Source organism: Orbicella faveolata, unplaced genomic scaffold (genome assembly GCF_042242905.1).
Source record: "Orbicella faveolata isolate gen_17 unplaced genomic scaffold, um_ofav_v1 contig_3, whole genome shotgun sequence".
Lineage (NCBI taxonomy): Eukaryota > Metazoa > Cnidaria > Anthozoa > Scleractinia > Merulinidae > Orbicella > Orbicella faveolata.
In genome coordinates, this window is record NW_028301558.1 from 555,717 (window position 1) to 576,753 (window position 21,037).

At 37.5% G+C, this 21,037-nt stretch overlaps 1 protein-coding gene and 2 long non-coding RNA genes across 3 annotated transcripts; all 3 read left to right on the forward strand.

Moving 5' to 3' along the window:
* Positions 1–7: 7 nt before the first annotated feature.
* Positions 8–4,108, forward strand: LOC110048750 (COMM domain-containing protein 4-like). Its single transcript, XM_089297424.1, has one exon. The coding sequence runs from the start codon at positions 105–107 to the stop codon at positions 702–704; it is 600 nt and encodes a 199-aa protein (XP_089153550.1). The 5' UTR covers positions 8–104; the 3' UTR covers positions 705–4,108.
* A 2,619-nt stretch (positions 4,109–6,727) lies between these two features.
* On the forward strand, positions 6,728–10,168 carry LOC149105970 (uncharacterized). The gene is made up of 2 exons (XR_016209616.1): positions 6,728–7,257; positions 7,753–10,168. It is a non-coding gene; the product is annotated as an uncharacterized LOC149105970 (long non-coding RNA).
* A 1,266-nt stretch (positions 10,169–11,434) lies between these two features.
* LOC149105971 (uncharacterized) lies at positions 11,435–20,946 on the forward strand. Its single transcript, XR_016209611.1, has 3 exons — positions 11,435–11,786; positions 14,314–14,394; positions 19,844–20,946. It is a non-coding gene; the product is annotated as an uncharacterized LOC149105971 (long non-coding RNA).
* The last annotated feature ends 91 nt before the right edge of the window (positions 20,947–21,037 follow it).

The window sequence follows — 21,037 nt, forward strand, 5'->3', positions numbered from 1 at the left end:
GGAGAAGACCCTGGGGACGAGGTTGTCACCTGAGAAAGAAACAAGAACCAGGCGAGGTATCCCTTCGATCCGCCCAAAACCGTGTGAACCTCAATAGGGGAAACATGAAATTTCGTTTTTGTGGCGATTTGGATTGCCCAGATTGGGTACTTGCAGAAATAAGCACACTTTCAAAAATAACCTCTGTGAAGATGAGGCTTCTTTGCGGTCAGGTTATTAAAGATTTGCTTGGAGAAAGTATAGACTATTCAAAAGTGGAGAAGCTGACATCTGATGCAAAGTATGAATTAGCAGACGTGAAAGCTTCTGTCGCGGCACTATCGTTGATACTCTCTAGTGCTGCCAAGTACAGCGTGGATGGTGATGCATTATCTAACGAACTTCAGCAACTTGGCTTACCAAAAGAACATTCCGTTTCAGTGTGTAAAACGTATGCTGAGAATTTAATCAGGTTGCAAGATTCTTTCTCACAACAAAGTTTGAAGTTGAAACAGCTGGCCGGCCTAGAGTGGAGGGTGGACTTCGTTTTAGGATCCAGCGAGTTACGTGAAACAACGGAGCCAGAAGTTCTTCTAAGGTTCAATGAAGTAGATACCAGTTGCGGCACAAGTCTACCAGTATCATTTGTGATGACTTCAGAGAGATTGAGCGTGTTTCTTAGTGAACTGAAGCAAGTTCAGGGGGTAATGGCTGGATTAAGCTAAGCTTTTACAGCTGTTTTTAGTACACTAGTATAGCGTTAATTAAGGTTTTAGTTTGCAGGGCTTGCATTTTTTTTTTTTGTGACAGGGGTCGGAGGCGAGAAACAAAGAATAGAAAATGGAATGCACTGCACACTCAAGGGTAAAAGTGCATTGTAGATTGCTAACGAGTTGTACTAGAGGCAATGATAGTAAAATAATTCAATTAATTCTCGCATTTTCATTGGTTCTCACCCATGATCTATTAGAGGTCAGATTAGCATGCAAGCAGGCTCACGTTGGAGCACAAGCATGAAATCGAGTGGTGAAGCCGCGAGATGAGAAAGTGAGCCTGCTCTGATCTCTGCAAATTTTTATTTCCACTCTGGAAACTGTAGAAAAGAAATAGAATGGCAAAGCTGCGAGACGAGAAAGTGAGCCTGCTCTCATCTCTGCAAATTTTTTATTTCCACTCTGGAAACCGCAGAAAAGAATAAGTCAATTACATTTTTACCAGAAGTATAAACTTTGGCAGCTCAGATTTCTCAGGGAAATTGCAAATCTTTTTCATAACAACATGTAGGCGCGATATCCGTTGTTGATAAAGTTTTGCCAAAGAAAAACTGTCAAAGTTTATGTCTACTAAGGACACACACTTAATTCCAACTGACCTTGCTTTGGCAATCTGGTCTTTGACGATGCTGGTAAATGGGCAAACGCCTTCATGTTGTTTTGTTGCCCGCTTGCGATCACATATGTTTGTAATATTTAACTCTTCCCATATGCAGTCGGCAACACGACAAGTACGTCTTGACTTTCCACTGCTATTTCCTGCTCCCTCTTTAGTTGAAATTTAACCAGAAATAGACTAGAACTTTGCTGAAACATCAGTAATACGTGCACTCGACTCTTCCTCTGCCTCCAGATGTGGACGACTTGTTTTTTTATTGTGCGGTAAATTACTGCAATAAATTGAATTGCTTCTCATCAAACATAATAGATTGACAGTTTTCTCGCCTTTCCTGCTTTTCGACTGATGGTATTTCACTTCGCTCAGACAAAGCAGAAATGAAAAAATTATAGAGATCAGGGCAGGCTCACTTTCTTGGCACCTCTTCACCAGACTCCTTCCCGCTGGATTGCTTTGCTCTCTAACGCTCATACGTGTGACTCAAAGATGAGCCTGCTTCCAGGCTAAGGTCAGATGCACAGATGACATCAATTTAACAATTATTTTCTGTCTGTTTTTTAAAATGGGGCAAAGTTTTGAGAATTTGATAATATTTTATGAGACTGGGGGAAGGTTAGGTAAAAAAAGTCTTGTTGAGTTGAGGCTGTCAACAGGTATGAGAAGCAGGAAGAAGAAAGAAAAACAAGTTTCTTTTTTAGAAAATGATGTGGAATAAATACTCAAGCAGTCTCAATTGGCAGTACAGCGAGACTAAATCAAATGCAAAATTGGTCTTGAAATTATTTCAAGGTAAGAAACCATTGAACCAAGAATACTAAAATTGCAGCCAGGGACAGCTCAAGAACAAACCCTCTACGTTACAGTCAAGAGGTGTAGTTTTCAAAATCATTTGCCTTGACTGTGAGTTTGTCTTTTATGGACAAATAGAGCCTTAGCAACATGAATAAAAGAATGCAATGGGGTGGTTCGAATTGGAGACAGTAACTACAAGGTTGCACTAGGTTGTCAGTTGGCCATGACATGGACCTTAGTCTTACCACTGTTGTGGACAAGGCTTGTGATTACCATAAGAGACTTTTTCCTGAGGCCTGTCATTCTCACAGACACCAAAATGCGGGCAATGAACATATTGACATTCCAGATATTTACGAGTCACTCACGTGATTTGTTATGTTGCACAGTGTTCGCTTGTTGCATTTTGCTGGTGTAGCACGGGTTGAACTGTGAGCCGTTGGATAGCCAGTCATTTCCATTGGCTTTTTAAACCAACAAAGACATAAGTTGTTTGGTTGAGATGTCTGTGTAACTAGCTATAAACGTTTTTTAACACTTTGGTACAGTCAGTGTCAAACAAAACTTTGAATGTAAGAAACCATTGTTTTGCCTTGAATTTAACAAACCCAATATATAAAATGTTTGAGAGTAATTTTGAATTGTTTACTCAGATTGGTGTTGGGAAAAAAACACAACTGAACAGTACTTCTTAAAATAAACACATAACTTTGCTTTCCGACATAAATGTTCCAGTTTGTTTCAGGGCACAGTGCAGTGAGAAAAATATGGCTCACTACAGCTCACGGCTGTCTGTATCAAAGCTAGAAAGTGTCCTAGACACTATCTTGAATGCACTTGACAATCACCAACTACAGAGGACACAGATGTTCACTGTCATGCTCCTTTCATTCAAAGCTTGAATTGAATGGCCAATGACGTGTCGATGTTGATCCTAACTGCAAGCTTTCCAAGTGTCTCTTTCAACTCTTGCAATGTCTAGGTTTTTCATCTGATGACAAAAACTGACTGGCTATGGACTTTTCCAGTATTTTGTATTCCTAGATTTCACAGTTCAAGTCTACTTCTGCCGTAAGATTTTTATTCCACCACAAGGGATGCTCAATTCAAGTTTGACAGTGGCATGATTTCCCTCGACCAATCACAATTCTTTGCTACGCAAAGAAACCAACAAGTTTGCTTCGTTTTGTATAGACAGTAGATTAGGTCATTGCTATTTTTGTGTTGTTGAAGTGGACAATTTCCCTTCTTTCAAGTTATGTTGAAAGATGTTTTTTGTTGTATAAAACAAATACCGGTAGATTCCATGTTGTAATGCGTCTGTTCAGTAATAGACCACAGATGTCAAAATGTGGTACGAACTTCAGTGACACACTTGGCTATTGCCTTGTGTGCAACTTTTTTCTGATGCCATCTGTGATCCATTGTAGAACAGACACACAGCAATGGAATCTACTAATTTTGTTACTTAGGCTATGCAAATGAGCAGCCAGTCAATAGCTCATTGGTCAACTTTTAGTGGGAATTGTCAGTAATTGTATACCCATGTTTGCAGAAGGACCTGAATTGTCAGGGGGCAAACACTGCAAGTCACTAGAAGGACATTTATAGCAAAAAAGTGACTTTGGAGAGAGAGCAATGCTCTTTCGCTGTTGTTTTATTGCAAATGGATTTGGGCAATGTTGATACATAAAAAATGTTAGTTTTTGTTTAAATAACCATGAAATAGGTGATAAAATCTACCAATAAACTCCCTTGTTTGTGCAAGGTTTATTGTGAAATTGACATCACATAATGGTCTGAAAATATTAGAAAATTAGATATAAATCGAGAGGAAATAACCCAGTTAAGCCTTTAAGTAGTGTACAGGTTATGCAAATAAGATTGGAAATAAGCCTGGTGGCGATCATTGTGCTGGTGGGGTTGATTAAAATGAGTTGACAGATCATTGGTGTGACTCATGCTGTGTGGCCATTGTGAGCCTTCAAAGTTTTGCATTTACAAGCACATCTTCAAGCAACTTTCCTTTTCTATAACGGATCAAGGGTGGCTCCTTGAATCTCTCTCTAAGTAATGGCTGGTTTTGTATTCAATTTGTTCATGATTATGCTTTTCAAATTTTGGTAATGACGGTTGAAAATACATGACAAAGGGTTGAAGTTTCTTGTGCATTCTGGTTTTTAACTTGGAAAATCCAAGTTGTAGGTATGGATGCGAGCTTCACTCCATCCTTCCTTCCTTCCATCCATCGATTCCTGTAAACTTTTTTTGTGATCAAATCCGCTGGTCAATGTATAAAGCTTTTGCAGTCGTGGCAAACTTTGAGTCACATCTGATCTGAAGGTGAAACAATTTCGTTAAGGAATGATTAATTTTAACTTTTATTAGCTATATTTCTCATTTTTCTTTACATTTCTGAAAAAAGTACTCAATATCTTACCGAAGAAACGATCTACATTAAATAGATTTTTGCACGAACATTTTTATGTGAAGCTAATTATATGAACAGCTCATTTCCCAAAGGTGTCTGCTTAATGCGGGTTCAACCGTGTTCGATTGCTGAAAAAGATATTGAAAATCACAAAATTGATGAGCTGTATGAATTTTTGAATGATTCAGGCCGTGATTAAAATTATTAGATGATCAACAGACGAGAATTGAGGAGAATTTGAATAATGCATTTTGCTAATATTTATATGGTATTCCCGACATATCTAATCAATTGCTCGGTAATCAAACACCAATTGTTTGATTGGGTTTGGTAGTTGAACATAATCAAAATTTGCACCAAAATTTGGTCAATCAAACAAAATTGAATGTTTGATTACCAAACATTTGACAATCGAACAAAATCGAATGTTTGATTACCGAATAGTCAACAGTCATACTCAATCAAATGTGATTACCAAACTCCAGTTTGTTTGATTTTTATGCTTAAATATTAACACTGATAAAAAACAAAGTATTGAAAGAGAAAATGCCAAAATATTACCCTATTATCAAAGAAGTGTATATTTGGTGGAAGTTTTGTATGGTGAACGGTCCCCTTAAACCCCTCAATTTGATAGGGCGATTGTCACATCTGCATAACACCCCATTTGGGACTTTCATACCGGGAAGCCTGGGTACTAGTTTCGTGGCTTGTAGGGACAATTTTCGCGGGAAAAATTGTAAATATGGCGGTCCTTCATGAATTGTCATAGTTTTAAAAACTTTTCATCAGAAATTCGTCTTTGGAGGTAGAAAACCCTATGTAAAAGTTAAGAAAATACACATACCCGCTTTCAAGTTGTTGGCCATGCAGAAAGAAATTCAAGAAATATGGAGAAAAGTACAGAGTTTGACAAGGAAAATTGCGTGAAGTGGTTGGCAGATATCGGAGCCTCTACATCTGGTTCAAAACAAGAACTAACAATGAAGATAAATCGATTATCAAGATATCCAGGACTAATCCAGAAACTTGAGGCAAAGTCAGAAAAAGCTTATGTATTTCCCTGTAGTCTTGATTCCGTGGATATTCCACCTGCCACAGCCAAGTGGAGGGCAGCCAACGACGATTTGCCCAAAATCAACAAAATGTTTACTCAGTATGTTTCCATGAAACGGGAAGGTAGTGCTGGTCAGCAGAAGAAAGCATTACAAATGTTTACAAGTAGAAAAATTGTCAATGTCAAAACTCTTGTCAACAAGCGAGTAGTTTACGTGAAGGTTATGATAAAAAAGTCTTACGGGTCAATGTAACCGTCTGTTACGCAGGGTGCACAGATTAGCAATACTCAGTAATTTATCATTTTGAACTGTTCAACAGATAATCCACACATACTTAAATGTATTTGGCTTCTTAATGAGATTGGAGTAGCTAAATTGCTCTTGTTGTAGCCTTTTTACAGCAATCTTCAGTTCTTCATTTTGTTTATTAGTATTTTGCTGGGTTTCTTCAATGTTTCGCAATTTAACTTTTAAACTGAGATTTTTAGTCCTCAGTTTTTTAACCATGTCTTGAGCATTAGTCAGCTGCTCGGTCAATAGCTGCTTATCTTCTTCCAACGCACCCAAACGAGTAGATAACTGTCGTTTAGATAACTTCCTTGACCTTCTAGCAGTTGGCTGATCTCTTTCTGTTAGAGCTTCTCTTTTTTTAGATCCCGAAACGACACAACACCGCTTGGCCAGAAAAAGTTTCCTTTCGAGACTACTTACTTTTCGTTTGGCAGGCTTTGTTGCTTTTCTCTCTAGTTGAGCTTTCGCCTGTTTAAGCGTTTTTTCCCAGTGTCTCTAATTGAGAGGCTGGGGCAGGGATGTCAGGAAAATCAGCACTCGCGTTCACTCTATATCCACGGCTCCAATGTTCCGCACAAATATGGCTAGAATGCCAGGTTATACCCGTCGTTTGAAGAATCCTGGTGTAGGTAGCTTGAACCTCAGGGTCACGGGGCAAACGATAAAACTTGGTCGATTCCCCTTAAGGATTTCGCGTTAGTAAATTGTTGGTACAGAATGCTGAACAACAAAACCACTTCACCATTCTTTCTTGTCACACTGCCGCCATATTTGTTGTTGTCCCTACAAACCGCGAGACTAGTACCCAGGCTTCGCGGTATGAAAGTCCCTAATTAGGCACAGCGAGGCACGGCGCGTCTCCCAACCCCAAAATGCATCGGGAACGAAAGAATATCGATGTAGCGTTGATGTCTAACACACATGCCATTAGGGACAGCGCGTCTCCCAACCTCAAAATGCTTTGGAAACGAAAGAATATCGAGGTCGAAATGTATTATGGACCAAAATATAACAAGACAGCGGGAACCTGGTCTCTAACATTAGTAGGCCTGGTTAATTTTATCATTTTTAGCGGGTAAGGTAAATCCTGAATAAAATTTTTCACTTGAATTGCTCCAAGCATTGTTCAATATTTATGTATAGAATGATCCTTGAAAAGTTGAGCCGTCGACAGGGCAAACCCAGTGCTTACAATACTGAGATGAGGTGGTTTTCGAAAGCTTTTCGCCAGCCCAAAACTCGGCGAGAAATCGATCGACAAATTCAAAGCCATGATCTGGGACAATCCTACTGACGATATGCTACCAAGTTATGGTAGGTTTTTTTAAAAGAAAAATTAAGAAATGACTTCATGTGGAGTGATGTCGTGATGTGTAGGCTTATTTTTCCAGGTATATCCTGAACTAGTACTGGAACCGGCTAAAATATGCAATAAAGTTTATGTAATTTTGAAGATAAACAAAACGAAAATGCGTGCACGGGCCCGAAAAAGTAAAATGATGTAAAATAGAAAATGGGATATGCTTATTTTGTAGCTGAAAAAATGCGATTAGGGTTTTAGACATGGTGTCGAAGGGTGGAAAGGGGGTTGGGGGGGGGGGGGGGGTTGGGGGGATGCCATCTCCAATACAGTATCACAGTTTTGTTGAATTAGAAACCAGTGACGCTTAGAACTTTATAATCTTATATACATCTTTGTCCGCTAGCAGCCTACTCCAACTCCACTTTTTTAGGTCTATTACCCCACTCCCTTAGAAAATATTTAATAAAGCCTGATGAAAAGTATATCATGTTGTTACTAATTAACAGGATTGACTGCAGATGAGCTTGCCTGTCTTGCTGCATCGGGAATGCAAGGCTGGGTCTATACTGATCACGTCACATGGGTTTTAAAACAGCTTAATGACATGCAAAACAATACCATGCTACTATGCCCAATGTCGTTGTTAATATCTACAATGAGATGACGAGGAAAGCTAAGTTACTTAACCCTGGACCATTAAAAAGGCTGGTTTTCACTCTGAATGTGGGACAAAGATATGGCAAAACGTTCATTGGCAACCCTCAAAATGGTGGTAATCATTGGGTACTGGTAGATGTTGAGCTGCGACCTTTCATGAAGATCATATACTGTAAGATGCTGGCTTGGCAACCTCCCCCAGACATCATTGATGTCGTCAATGATTTTGCACGGTACATTCCACAAGTTGGAACGCACAAAAAGAGTCATTTGGTGCTTGCCCACTCTCCCAGTGCAACTAATTGGCAGGGTCATGAATGTGACTGGCGATGCCGTAACTATTCCCTGCAAAGTTGCACTGATACATGTGGTGTTATTACTCTGGTGAACGCAGCTGTGGTAGCCTTGCACAGCCCTCTTTTCTGATGGTTAACGGGTCCAGTGATCAAAGAATCGATCTTCTTGCAACACCTGACCCAATACTGGTTATATTTTGTGTCGCCCATGAGCAGAGACGAAGCCATATTCTTGTCAGTGTGAAACAAATTTTTAGTTTGTTTATTGTGGAAGTGCCACAACTTCCACTGATGACCACTCCATCTTTCCCTCACCCCCATTAGTGGTCATTATATGGTTTTACACATTGTGCTGGCATTGTTTTGAGCATAGTAGCGAGGCAAAAGAATCTAGCATTACGCGGGAATAACAGTGACAAAAACTGGCCGATGTCTTTTGAGCATAATATATAGTGAGATTTTTTGATCATCAAGCATTTGCATAATGACAACAAATTTGAGCATTATGTGTAAAACCCTATTTCATGACCCATTTCCAGTACTATTCTGATATTTACAACACATGTTTGCAAACACAAAATCCTTTAACAACAGAAAGACAACAATGTTGGAAAGGAATACTCCTTCTAACATGAACCAAATGCACTGCCCCATGAAAAATGCAGGACATGTGGTTAGTGTAGTACAAAGATAGAAGAGTGCTTTTAGAAACCTTTTGACCTAAGTTTTCATCTCTAAAATGGCCCTTATGATATGATCAGTAGCAGGCTGTACATGTTTTCATGACGATTTGAACAGCTAGAGATAACTGTGCAACCTGACACTAGCCTTCTAGCAGGCTACTGCCATATTGGCTTATGATATTGGCTTATGTTATCCACAGGTCTTGAGCTTCCTCATTGTGAAGAACATCATCATAATTTACTTTGATCAAAATGAAAAAGATCACCAGGGATAATGAAAACCTGGATCTGCAGGTCCCTTGGCAAAATTGTTTGTTTGATACTGTGCTAAGTAGAGAAGATGATGTCATTATTTAGAGCATTTAGTGCAGGAAACATTTTCACACTAGAAAATATATGAAATCATTACAGGTCAGACTAGTGAAATTTTAAAAGCTGATTCTAACTGTTTCTGGACGACCCATATGGAACATGCCAGGTCTCTTTCAACTGAAATCATTTTGTTATTAGCAAAAAAAGGACAGAGCAGTCATTCAAGACTATTCCAGCAGCTTGTATTAATAATAATATTAGACCATGTTTTTGATGTTCTGTAAAATAGAACAGGGATAAGCATGTGAAATCATTATTGGCATGAGGTGAAACTAGTCTTGCGTTTCACACATTTAATTTCAGTGAGCTATCACAATACTGGGCATCGTGCTTTGCATAAATATTTGATCAATCAGCTCATTTCCGTAGGATTTTTATCAACTTGATCCCCACCACAGATATATGTATGTACATGTACATGTAAGTACTGAATGGCACAGTGCGAACTATATTGATTTTGCAACAAGTTTACTATTAATTTAATATTTTTTTGCCATACATGGCTCGAGTAACATTCTAAGGAAAATTGGACTCTGAGTACATGTCTGACATCTACTGTCAATTCAATATTGTCATATAGTTATTTCATATTGTTCTAGAGTTTTTACTGCTTTTAAGCAACAAATCTGAAACAAACATTACATGCAGAAACAAAAAAAACATAAATATTATTATATATTATATTATATATTTTCAGGCTTTCAATGTTGGTATGTGTGTGGAATTATAATGGGATTACGGTATGAAATTCTGTATTACTGCATTAAATACACGACAAGCCGTTATGATTATTGTTAATCAAATTAAAGAAACTACATATAATTTCTACATACACAACACAAGCTAAGGTTCGTTTACTAGTAACAAATAGGTCAATGAATTGCAAGATAATAAATACCGTGGTGCACAACCGATCTGATGAGCAAAAATTTCTCTGACTGAGACGTTCGAGGGATAATTTGTGTTTCCTTTCAGAAATATTTCGAGAAAACGTGGGCTGGTGGTCGCTAACTGCGTTTTAAAGCTGAAATCAACCAGGCGTTTCAAGTGTTAGAGACCAGGCTCCCACTATCTGATTATATTTTGGCCCACAATACATTTCGATCTCGATATTCTTTCGTTCCCGATGCATTTTGGGGTTGGGAGACGCGCTGTCCCTAATGGCATGTGTCTAACACCTTTTGACCAATGAATAAGTTGCCAGTAATCGGATACCCGTGTTTGCGCGAAGAACTCTGGGATCGTCAGGGGGCAAACATTGCTAGTCGCTAAAAGGAAATGTATGGCGAAAAGTTGTTTCGAGGTACAAGAAAACGATTTTTGAGAGGGATCAACGCTTTTTCGCCGTCGTTTTTATCGCAAATGGATTTGGGCAATGTTAATATGTGGAATATGTAAGTTTTTCTTTGAATAACCGTGAAATATGTGACAAAATCTACCGATAAACTCCGTTGTTTGCGTGAGGTTTATTGTGAAATATACATCGCGTAATGGTCTGAAAATATTACAAAATTAATTAGGTATAAATCGAGACGGAGGAATAACCCAGTAAAGCCTTTTAAGTTGTGTACAGGCTACTTTTGGCTTATTTGAAAGCTCAGTCGTACAAATAATACTGGAAATAAGCCCGGTGGCGATCATTGTACTGTCAGGGGTTGATTTAATGACAAATGAGTCCGCGCGACTCATGCTGTGTGGCTACTGTGTTGCTCAAAGCCTTTGTTTTGCTTTTACAAGCACGTATTTCAGTGATTTTCCATTTCTATAACAGATCAAGGGTAGCTCCTTGAATATATCTCTAAGTATTTGTATTTGAAAGTGCCATTTGTGCGTGATTATGCTTTCCAAAGCTTGGTATTGACGGTTGAGTGAAATAGCCCGACACAAAGGGTAGTAGTTCATTCTGCAATTTTCGATTTCTGTTTTAGAGCTTCTTTTCTGTCTTAATATTTAACTTCTCGGAGGGTCTTTTCTACCATTTGCTCCGGGTAGCCTCTCGAGATCAGGCGTGTATTGAAATTTTCAATATTCTCTTCAATGTATTTCACAATAAACCTCACGTAAGCAAAAGGGAGTTTATCGGTAAATTTTTTCACTTATTTGACGGTTATTCAAACAAAAACTTACATTTTCCAAGTATCAAAATTGCCAAAATCAATTTGCGATAAAACAACGGCGAAAAAGCGTTGATCTCTGTCCAAAACCATGTTTTTGGGCGTCGAAACAACTTTTCGCCATACATTTCCTTCTAGCGACTTGCAATGTTTGCCCCCTGACGATCCCAGAGTTCTTTTCGCAAACACGGGTATCCGATTACTGGCAACTCATTCATTGTATGTGTTGTTGTTTCTTCCAATGAAAATACGTTGTGATCGTGTCCTCTGAGATTATTTTACTGGGGGACGGGACGGTGTTTGCCAGTTGAAAGCTCGAAACCTATCGATTGTGACTTTTATCGTGAGGGTGTTTTGCCGGATCTTTCTGCATGTTCCAAAACACATTTACAGCTGCCTTTGAAGCCTAATATTGTTGGTAATAAGCTTTGTGAAGTGTAGTGTATTGTATTATGTTGTTTGTAGAAATGGAGTGAGCAATTTATATGGCTCAAGTCTACGAAGCCATTTCGACATGTTCATCAGCAATCTAAGTTTTGTTGATCGTGTTGCTTTCAAGCGGCACGAACTAAGCTGGCACTAGTTTGTATAGTCCACACTGTTGTGTTTTGAATTTTGCAATTAAGATCTGCCTCCGTCACGGGCATAAAGAAACGCTGTCGTGCAGACAGAGCAAATTTTCACTCAGCTTATTACCACCTTGTATCGCCAAATGCCACCAAATATACAGCTTAGTTGGATAAAAATGCTATAGAGCAAAGCAAAAACAGTAGTTTCGAAATAATGTGCAGGATTGCAAGGATTAAAATTGGTTACAGTTCAAGAAATTTGAGTTTAGTTCAGGATGTCAAGAAATCGAGTTTACCATTCTTGTGACAGTTTGAACTTTCGAGCCTTTATTTTGTCTGGTATTTCTTTGCTTCTATCAGTATTGGGAATGATTTCTACCGATGTTAAAGTAAGCTTAAAAGTAATCTCCTGGGCACAATCATGAAAACAAATGCACAATACATTTCCCTGAATGTTTCCTACCAAGCACAGTCTCTAAAAATAAATTAAAATAGGTCACCATGCTTGCAAAAGAGATATGATGTACCAGTCTTACCCTATTTTGCCAGGTCTTTTAAATAGTACTATTCATTTATTTTATCACTCCGCATTACATTTTGCGGTGGCTGGAAGGTACAGTTTTTTGATGAACTTTGATAGGCATACATGAATTTTTGAGCATAAGGAACAACATAATAAACAACTTATGCAAAAGAATCGAAAATAATCCAAATAACATACAATCCATGAGTAATGATTTTGTTTTTGATGCTATTGAATAAGTGTAAAATTCTGCGCTTGAAGCATTCGCAATATAGTGCTAAGGAATCACCAGTTAAGGTCAGGGTTGTTTGTCCTTCTGTTCTTCTTTTCCTCTGTTGTTGACTTGCTACCTTTAAGCTGTTTGTTATGAAGCAGTGTTTTGTAGACACGCAGTGTGTATAGTCATCATGTGAGGCTGCTTCAAGAAGTGCTTGCCTAGGTTTCCTTTTCTATTCGGCTGGTCCAATTAATACATATTATAGTTCACCACTGAATTTTCTCCGATTCTTATTGGTTTAAATGGATCACGTGACGCAATAGTGTTCATCTGTGGAGAGACGCTATCAGCCCATAGTGCCTGTCTGAGGAAAATACCTGGATGGATAGTACTCATCCGCGTAAATGTTTCTGTAAAGAAGCGGGCTTACAGAAAGTAAACAATTGAAATATATTAAGTGGGTTTTTGTCTGTTTTCTTTTTCAAATTTTACATTTGGCTTCAACGACCTTCCATGGCTTTGATCTAAAAAAGTTGAAAATAATTCAATATGAATTTTGAACTGGCATGTGGAAGAAAATTTAGTGGTGAACGATAAAGACAATAGAGTGTTTATGTCTAGGAACTATCGATTGATAGTTGTCCCTTGGAAATTTGATGTTCTTAAAACTAGCATATTTGTTTTAAGAACATCAAATTTCCATGGGGCAACTATCAACCGATAGTTCCTCGACAGAAACTCTCTATTGTTTAAATAGGGATACATGCCAATACCTTGTCATGTCTTCATTAGGTGGCATTGCCATTATCTCTTTGTGCCAGCTCTTGTGTGAGGAACATTGCCATTCTTGTTATCTTCTGGAGAATTTATTCATGTTTTTGGATACTTGGTTTTTTTTTTGTTCTTTTAATGTAAAAACAATTAAAGAAGGAGAAAACGGTTTGTTTATCTACACTTCTTTCATGCTCTACCGCTTCCTGCGTGCTTTACAACAGAACAGAGCACAGTCGGGGCTTCTTTATTTGTTAAGTAAATATATATGGGTTATTGACCAAGTGTGAGGTCAAGATGGCTGGATATTGGCCAAGTTCATTTTTGTGAGTTTATGGACCGAGACGGAGTCGAGGTCCATAAACTCGCAAAAAAAGAACGAGGCCAATATCCAGCCATCTTGAACGAACAAGCTTGGTCAATAAAGGATTTATTATATGGCTTTCGGGGAAATTTTTCTTGCAGGTAGTCCCGAGCGGGCAAGATAGCTCCATCTTGCCCACTCGGGTAGCCAATCACAGCGCAGGATTTGATTCATCTTGCCCGCTTGCGGAGCTAGCCATATAATAAGATGTAGTTCTCACCAGCTAAACTTTGCCACTAGAGATTCAGTCTGTTCTGTTTTGGTTTCATTGTCAGTTGAAATAGACTTTAAAAACCTAGGTCTTGATAAGATAGTCATACTCTTGCAGTTGTTTCTGATTGAATTTTGTTTTCTTTTAAATTTCCCTTTACTGAGGAACAGCTTTTAATCTACAAGGCTGTACATGTATGTTATTTTAAAACAGTCAGTGTAACTTAAAATATAATTGCATTTGTGTGATTTTGTGTTTAACAATAATGCTTTGAATTTCTGTTTTTGCAGTAATGGATGATCATCATCGGTTGGATGAGGGAAAACATGCACAAACTGAAGAAAGTCGTAGTAGAGAAGGAACTAGGGATGGTGAGCATCAGCCCTTACCATGATATGTATCAGTTGCCATGCATTGATAACTCTTTTAGAGTTGTGTCTTGCCAAAATAATTCATTTTTTTGTTACCTGTACGTAATTGGGTCTTAACTGTAATGGCAGCACTTTCTCAAGAATTTTAGGGCTTGTGTCCTCATATTATACTTCAATATCTGGTTAGCTTATGAGTTTTTTCTTGTACACTAAGTACTCCAGCAATACTAAGAAGAACATTGCAAACCAAATGTGTTAGAGGAAGCCAACTTTTATGTATTAGAGAAAGCCAACTATTATGTGTTAGAGAAGGCCAACTATTTTTCAAAACACATCTTCTTTGCACCTGGATAAATTAGCCAGTTTCTAGTTTTTAATTCCTTTTCATCCCTGCTATGAAGGCTTAAAATTTAGCGTAGGGGGTGTTTAGTAGATGGAGTTTCAAAATCTTAAGGAAGAAGTGATTGTACAGTACCACGTTAATGCACAGCTTATTATTCTTGTGTATCCATTAAACTAGTCAACAACCCATTATCCCCACTAGAACAAAATAATTTTGTTTTTAAAATTGATATAAAATAAAAGTCTCAACTTACCGGTAGTTTGGGAGGTTCTGTGGTATATTATAGGTTAAGGTATAGATGTATGGCAGTGATACAAGCAATCTTTGCTGCATGTTACAAAGAAGATATTTGCATATCATATGTAGTTACTCAAGCATTTGTCACATACTTTTTCTATTCTTTGTTGTGACTCTTATTTAAAACCCCAGAAGCTGTGAACAAGACAGCTTGTAGGAAGTTGAGCTTTCTGTGTTAGCAAATGACAACCTTAACTTAAATGACAAAACTGGTAAACCATACATGTACAATTGCCCCTACTGTATTCTACATGTATACTTACAACCTGCAAAGCACTCACTTTCTTTCCTGCAATGGTTTGGGGCACAACAAACATAAATGAATTAAGAGAGGTTGAGGAGTCAAGGAGGCAGAGTAAAGAAAACTTTTGGATGCCGCAAAGCTCTTAGAATGAGCTTGACGGCTATTAATGCAGTGTTCGACACTAACTTTCTTGCTAATTTGCCCTTTGGGCAACTAGTTCTGTTTTTGTTGGTTCCCCGTGTGTCTTTTTAGTTGCCTACCTGGTAGACTTTTGTTGCCCATTAGCACTCACGAGAAAATTTCAACTTGCAGAAATGCTCAGCTTTTTTATAAACTTGCCTTCTTGTTTTGGTGTTGCAACAGTGATTCATTGGGTGATTAATCAGTCATAGAGCACAACCCTCACAAGATTTTAAACATCCATGAACTGTGCCCACACATTTTGATGAGACTCCACTTTTCTAACAAATAGACCCAGTGAAGCACTTTTACTGGTCAAATACAATGAACCAACTGTCATGAATGAAAACATAATTCATGCCCAGAAGCACATCATTATCATTAATATTATTGTTATTATTTTTGTTGTCATCGTTGTTGTTTTTATTGCTATTTTTATTTATTATTATTGTTATTATTAATAATTGTCTTTTTAACTATATATTAAGGAATGGCAAAAAGATGGCTCAGCCTGTACCTGTAGTGGCTATTTTGTATTTGTAATCATAGATTAATAAAACTGCTTCTCTTCCTCACCAGAGATCAGTCGGGGAGTAGCTTACAATCCTGACAACAGTGCCCCATTTCTTTTTGAGTCACAACAGTAAAACTTATAGCCAAAATGTTGCCATACCGTACAATTTGTGTGAAAAGACTTTGACACAAAAGTTATTTCCAAATACTGTTGCAAAATGCATCTTTGAAAATTCAATGAGGTTATCAAGCATTTTATAGTATTTTAAGAACTAGGGATTAATGCTTTTTATGGTTCGCGCAATCACTAATTGACTAGCCACTTTTATTTAACAAGCTTTGGGGCAAGCTTCTCACAAAATTTGGGTTCATGGCTTGTTTTGGAAATGAGAGTCAATTGTAGAAACTTTCAGTGAATGTTAGAGTTGAGTTCACATGTCTTTGACCTTTAAGTTAATACTTCTGAACTTCTGCTCAAATGATTTCCCCAAAACTTGGGCATGGTTTGTATTAAGTCAGAATAAGCTGGTTCCAGAAATTGAGTAAAAGTATGCTAGCAAAATTTTTTTTACAGGTAGTGTTGTTGTCCAAAAAATGGGGTCCAGTCAAACACCAGTAAGAATAAAAATATTTTCCCCAGTAAATGGAATTAAGTAACATTATCACCGAGTGAAACACAAAATATTTCCCAAAATTTCTTAGCCAACACTTCAAAGCCCCAAAATTTATGTTGCAAACTTTGACATGGGGTAGTGTGCCCACAATAACTGCAGAACCACCTTAAGTAATGATGAAATGGAATCAATAGAATAACCATGATAAGAATGGTGTTATCCTTTTGATACAATATTAATAACAAACAGTGGGGCTTGACTTTCCAAAATTACAGATTACAGATCACAGATTACAGATTACAGATCACAGTTTTCAAGCAACATACATTTAAATAGAAAGGAATTGTTAGCCAAATTAACTTTAACTAAAAATAACAGGCACTTTTTAAAAATAAAGTGGTTTGCTATTAAACAGTTAAAAAACAGTTCCTTTATATTGCTCTATGTAGAAACAAAAAAAATGAAAAGGGTTTGTCAAACACAACTCGATACACCACCACCACCCACATAAGTTATGATACTCTCCCATGTAGATGTGGAAGGAAAACACCTTGTTTTCACTCTAAGAGGAACTGGAGTTTGCAAGCCCTGACAGCAAGCCCTGACAGTTGTTCAGATTGGTTTCTTTGGAGTTAATGACAATAAATTGATTAACACCAAATTAATTAAGAGAGCACTCGACAACCAAATTGATGGCATTTTGTTGGGTTCTTCATTAGGCCGTTGTTGTTGTTTTTTTTTATCATGAAAGAACTCAAAAATGATATTGTTCGTAAAATGCTTGACAGTGGCCTTATAAATGAGTAGTTTTATGGACGTTATTTTGAAGATATGCTGTTGATGGACAAACCAAATAAATCTGACATGTTTTACAGTCAACAAATTTGAAGATGGCTTGATCCATTTCCTGGACATTTCTCTGAAAAGAACATCCATTGACATTTATAGGAATCACACAAACACTGGACAGAATGTCTTGTTTTCTAGTCAAGTACGTTGACTTGCCAAAATTACTTGGGTTAGGCCTTGTTGCACCAGGCTTCTCGTATATGTGAAATAGACTCTCTCATTCAGAAACAAAGAACAATGATGAAAACGTTCTGTTGGGGAATGGCTTTCCTAAATCTGTGGCTTCTAATCTTGCGAGGTGTTTCAGACACAGTAGCTCAGAACCTAGAACATCTTATCCCAATAACAACAAGACTATGAGTTTTAAGGATTTTAAATTCTAATGTGGGGTTTAGGACTGGCACTAGTTTTGGTAGGCTAATGATGTAATTTTGAAAGCAGATGGGAGCTCCTCTGGGGGCCTGTCCAGGAATCCCCATCAATGTCCCAGACCAAAAATGGCATGTGCTTTTAACTATTACTTCATCTCATGCAGGAAGGAAGTGATGTCTGAACAGTTTTCATTGAAGTGCCTTGAAACCAGAACCAGAGTATTAACAATATTACGAACAACGCAACAAAGAAAGTACAGGATGCAAAACAGAGCACAGTGATGCAAACCCAAATGCAAGTTAATTTTGAAACCAAATTGAAAATTGCTATGTAGAGTGAGACGGGTAACTGCAATCACAACTGGTGGTTTGCTATTTGCGTGAAAAATTAGCAGACATTAAGTTGAAGGAAGTGAGTTTATAGAGAAGTCCATTTGCATCATATTAATCAAAAACTGGTTTTCTTAGTTAGGTATAGAAATACAGTATGTTAATAAGTAGTTTCTTAGAAATCGATTTTGAAATAAAAACTAGCGCTAAAAAGTCACGACGTTTCGACCTCTACGAGGTCATTTTCAAGTGAGTAAATTTTCTACAATAGCATATAGCCATAAATATGTTTAAAACAACTTATAATAGATAAAAATGTGGCGAACGCTAAAATGTGATAAAATATGTGAAAAAGTGTTAAAAATATACGATGGAAAAATAAAATGATCTTAGCAAGAATTGCTCTAAACAAATAATTGGGCGCGAATTGAATCGCACTGTTTGTTTAGCATTGGTTTCAGTTCTATGATAAAAAAAACATTTCAAAAATAAGGTAGCCAAATTTGTTCTGACACTTTCTTAAGATTCGAAAACTCTGTGCGATGTCTTCTGGCTCCATATCGTGCTGCTCTCTGAGGTGGTTTCCGATTGCCGATTCTTTGTGTTCTTCAATTCGTTGGTGTAGGTGTCGGCACGTGTAACCGACATAGCCTGCATCACACAGGCCACACTGAAATGAATACACCACGCATTGTTGACTAACAAGAGGCTGCTTGTCTTCCCTGACCTTAATTTCATCCTTGATCTTTCTACTTGTGTAAACTGGGTTAATATCTGCGTTGATCTTCCGACTGAGGTCAGCCAGCTGTTTACGTACTACGTTTGCAGATTTCTGGTCCTTGTAGGGCAACACGATTCTGACTGGGGCTTCTCTTTTATCAGCCACTCGAGTATGTGAATCCTCGGACACTTTTGATTCAATAAATCTGCGAATGATTGACTGCACAAGGTCGTCAGGATAGCACAGTCGGGAAAAGATCTCTTTAAGGCGTTCACATTCCTCGTGAAAAAACTTCCACTTTCAAAATACAGTATGAATATTTATAATTTGAATTATAATAATATTACTGTTGTACTTTAGATTGTAATTCCAATGCTCTTTTTAAAAACTGATTTCAGTTTCATTAGGTAGTTTGGTGCTTTGGGCCCAAAGCAGCAGCCTGAAAACGGTCCTTGTAAGTTGACAAGTTCTTGAATAGCCAGGAAGTTTCAAGAAATGGGCCCTGAAGAGGCAAAGGGCCGACTTAAGACACAACTTAAAGCGAGTTTCAATTAGTCCAGCAAATTTATTTCACTTTCCGTAGGAGGAAGGTAAATTCCTAAAGATAAACATGAAACGAATTACTACAAATAACTAACTGAAGACGGCAGAAAACTAAGAGGAAAACACAAACAGACGATAAACTAAACGGCTTACCAAAATGCTGGCAACGGGGTTCAGGGAACCAAGAAGATACAAGTGTACCGGACGATAAACTAGCACTAAACGAACATGAAAGGATAACACAAATATATACGCAACGAAATTTACATACGACGCGAGAAAAAAAGCATGCAGAATGTGAAAAAATACATTAACATACGGAACAAAAAAGGACACAAAGAAAACACGAAATAGCCGTAACAGGCCCCTTCACAGAAAGTTTCAGTTTTCCACAATATTGTTGTGTCTATTAATGAAGTAAATCCATCTCCATATTTTTAATAGCCTGGCCAAACCATACCTGGAGGCATTAGATGATATGATCGATGAGGAGGAGGGGGAGTTAGAAGAAGACAAAGAAGAAGAAGAAGGACAAGAGGATCAAGAAGAACAAGACAATGATGATGAACACCTCTACAGAAAGTTAATAGAGGATGAGTTTAGTGACAGTGATAAAATCAGTATTTATTTCGTAGATTTTTTAAATTTTTATCAGGATTTCTTTAACAGATGTATTAATAAGTAACAATTAAGTAAATAGAGGATGAGTCTGAAATTGTTTTGATTGTTCTACATTTACAACAGCTTATTCAAATTAGCCCAAGCTCAAAGGCTGAAGAAAATATGTCATTACTTTTTTTTTTACTAAATGAACCACAAATCACTGTGTTGCCTGTGACTAGTTTGTTGGATCTAGATTTAAGGGACAAAAGAGTGACAGAACTTTTCATCTTTGTAATAAGAACCCAGCCACAGTCGTGCCTGACTAACTGTGTCCACCTTCCTTGGTTTAAATAAGCTAATCAAAATGCATGAATGGTGAAAATATCAAGCATCATGTAACCTGTTGATCAGTCGACAACTCCACCTTTCACATTTCTTTTCATAATTTGGATTTGCCAGATTTGAATGGAAGCCATAGGAAAGTTGTTGAAAACATGTCAAAAAATGATGAAAAAAAATTAGTTTGGTGGTCTGTGTTAGAAGTGCACCACTGTAAATGCAATGATAAGTATTATATTAGTATGTCCAAAAGGCATTTATCTGTCAAAAATAGAATTTCTCAAACTAATTCTAACTTTGGTTATTTTGCCTTTGTAACAATACAAATCTCAAGATTATAGTGGTTTTACAACACAGGCTAAAAACATGCCCTAAAATATAATTTTCGAAAATGTTTGGATAAAGCAACGGTTTGTATCATACGTGAGCATTGCAGATAATTCAAGCCAATTAATTCAAGGTCACAAGTCAGATTGTTTTGGTTCGTGTGTAGAAAGATCTATAAGATTCCAGTTGATAGTGATAATGGTAATTATACCTGCTCATGAAAACACCAGTTCTATAAATTCCAGTCTAGCCATAAATAAATAAAAAAAGATTTGTAATCTTCTTTGTCATAACTCAATTATGTTATTGAACTAGTATGAGGTCCGTGTTGGTAAAACATTGGTCGAGTTCTTCGCCTTGCAATGTTAC

Bases quoted from the DNA above. Each gene is read 5' to 3' on its own strand.
- LOC110048750 (XM_089297424.1), top strand. From the start codon at position 105: ATGAAATTTCGTTTTTGTGGCGATTTGGATTGCCCAGATTGGGTACTT.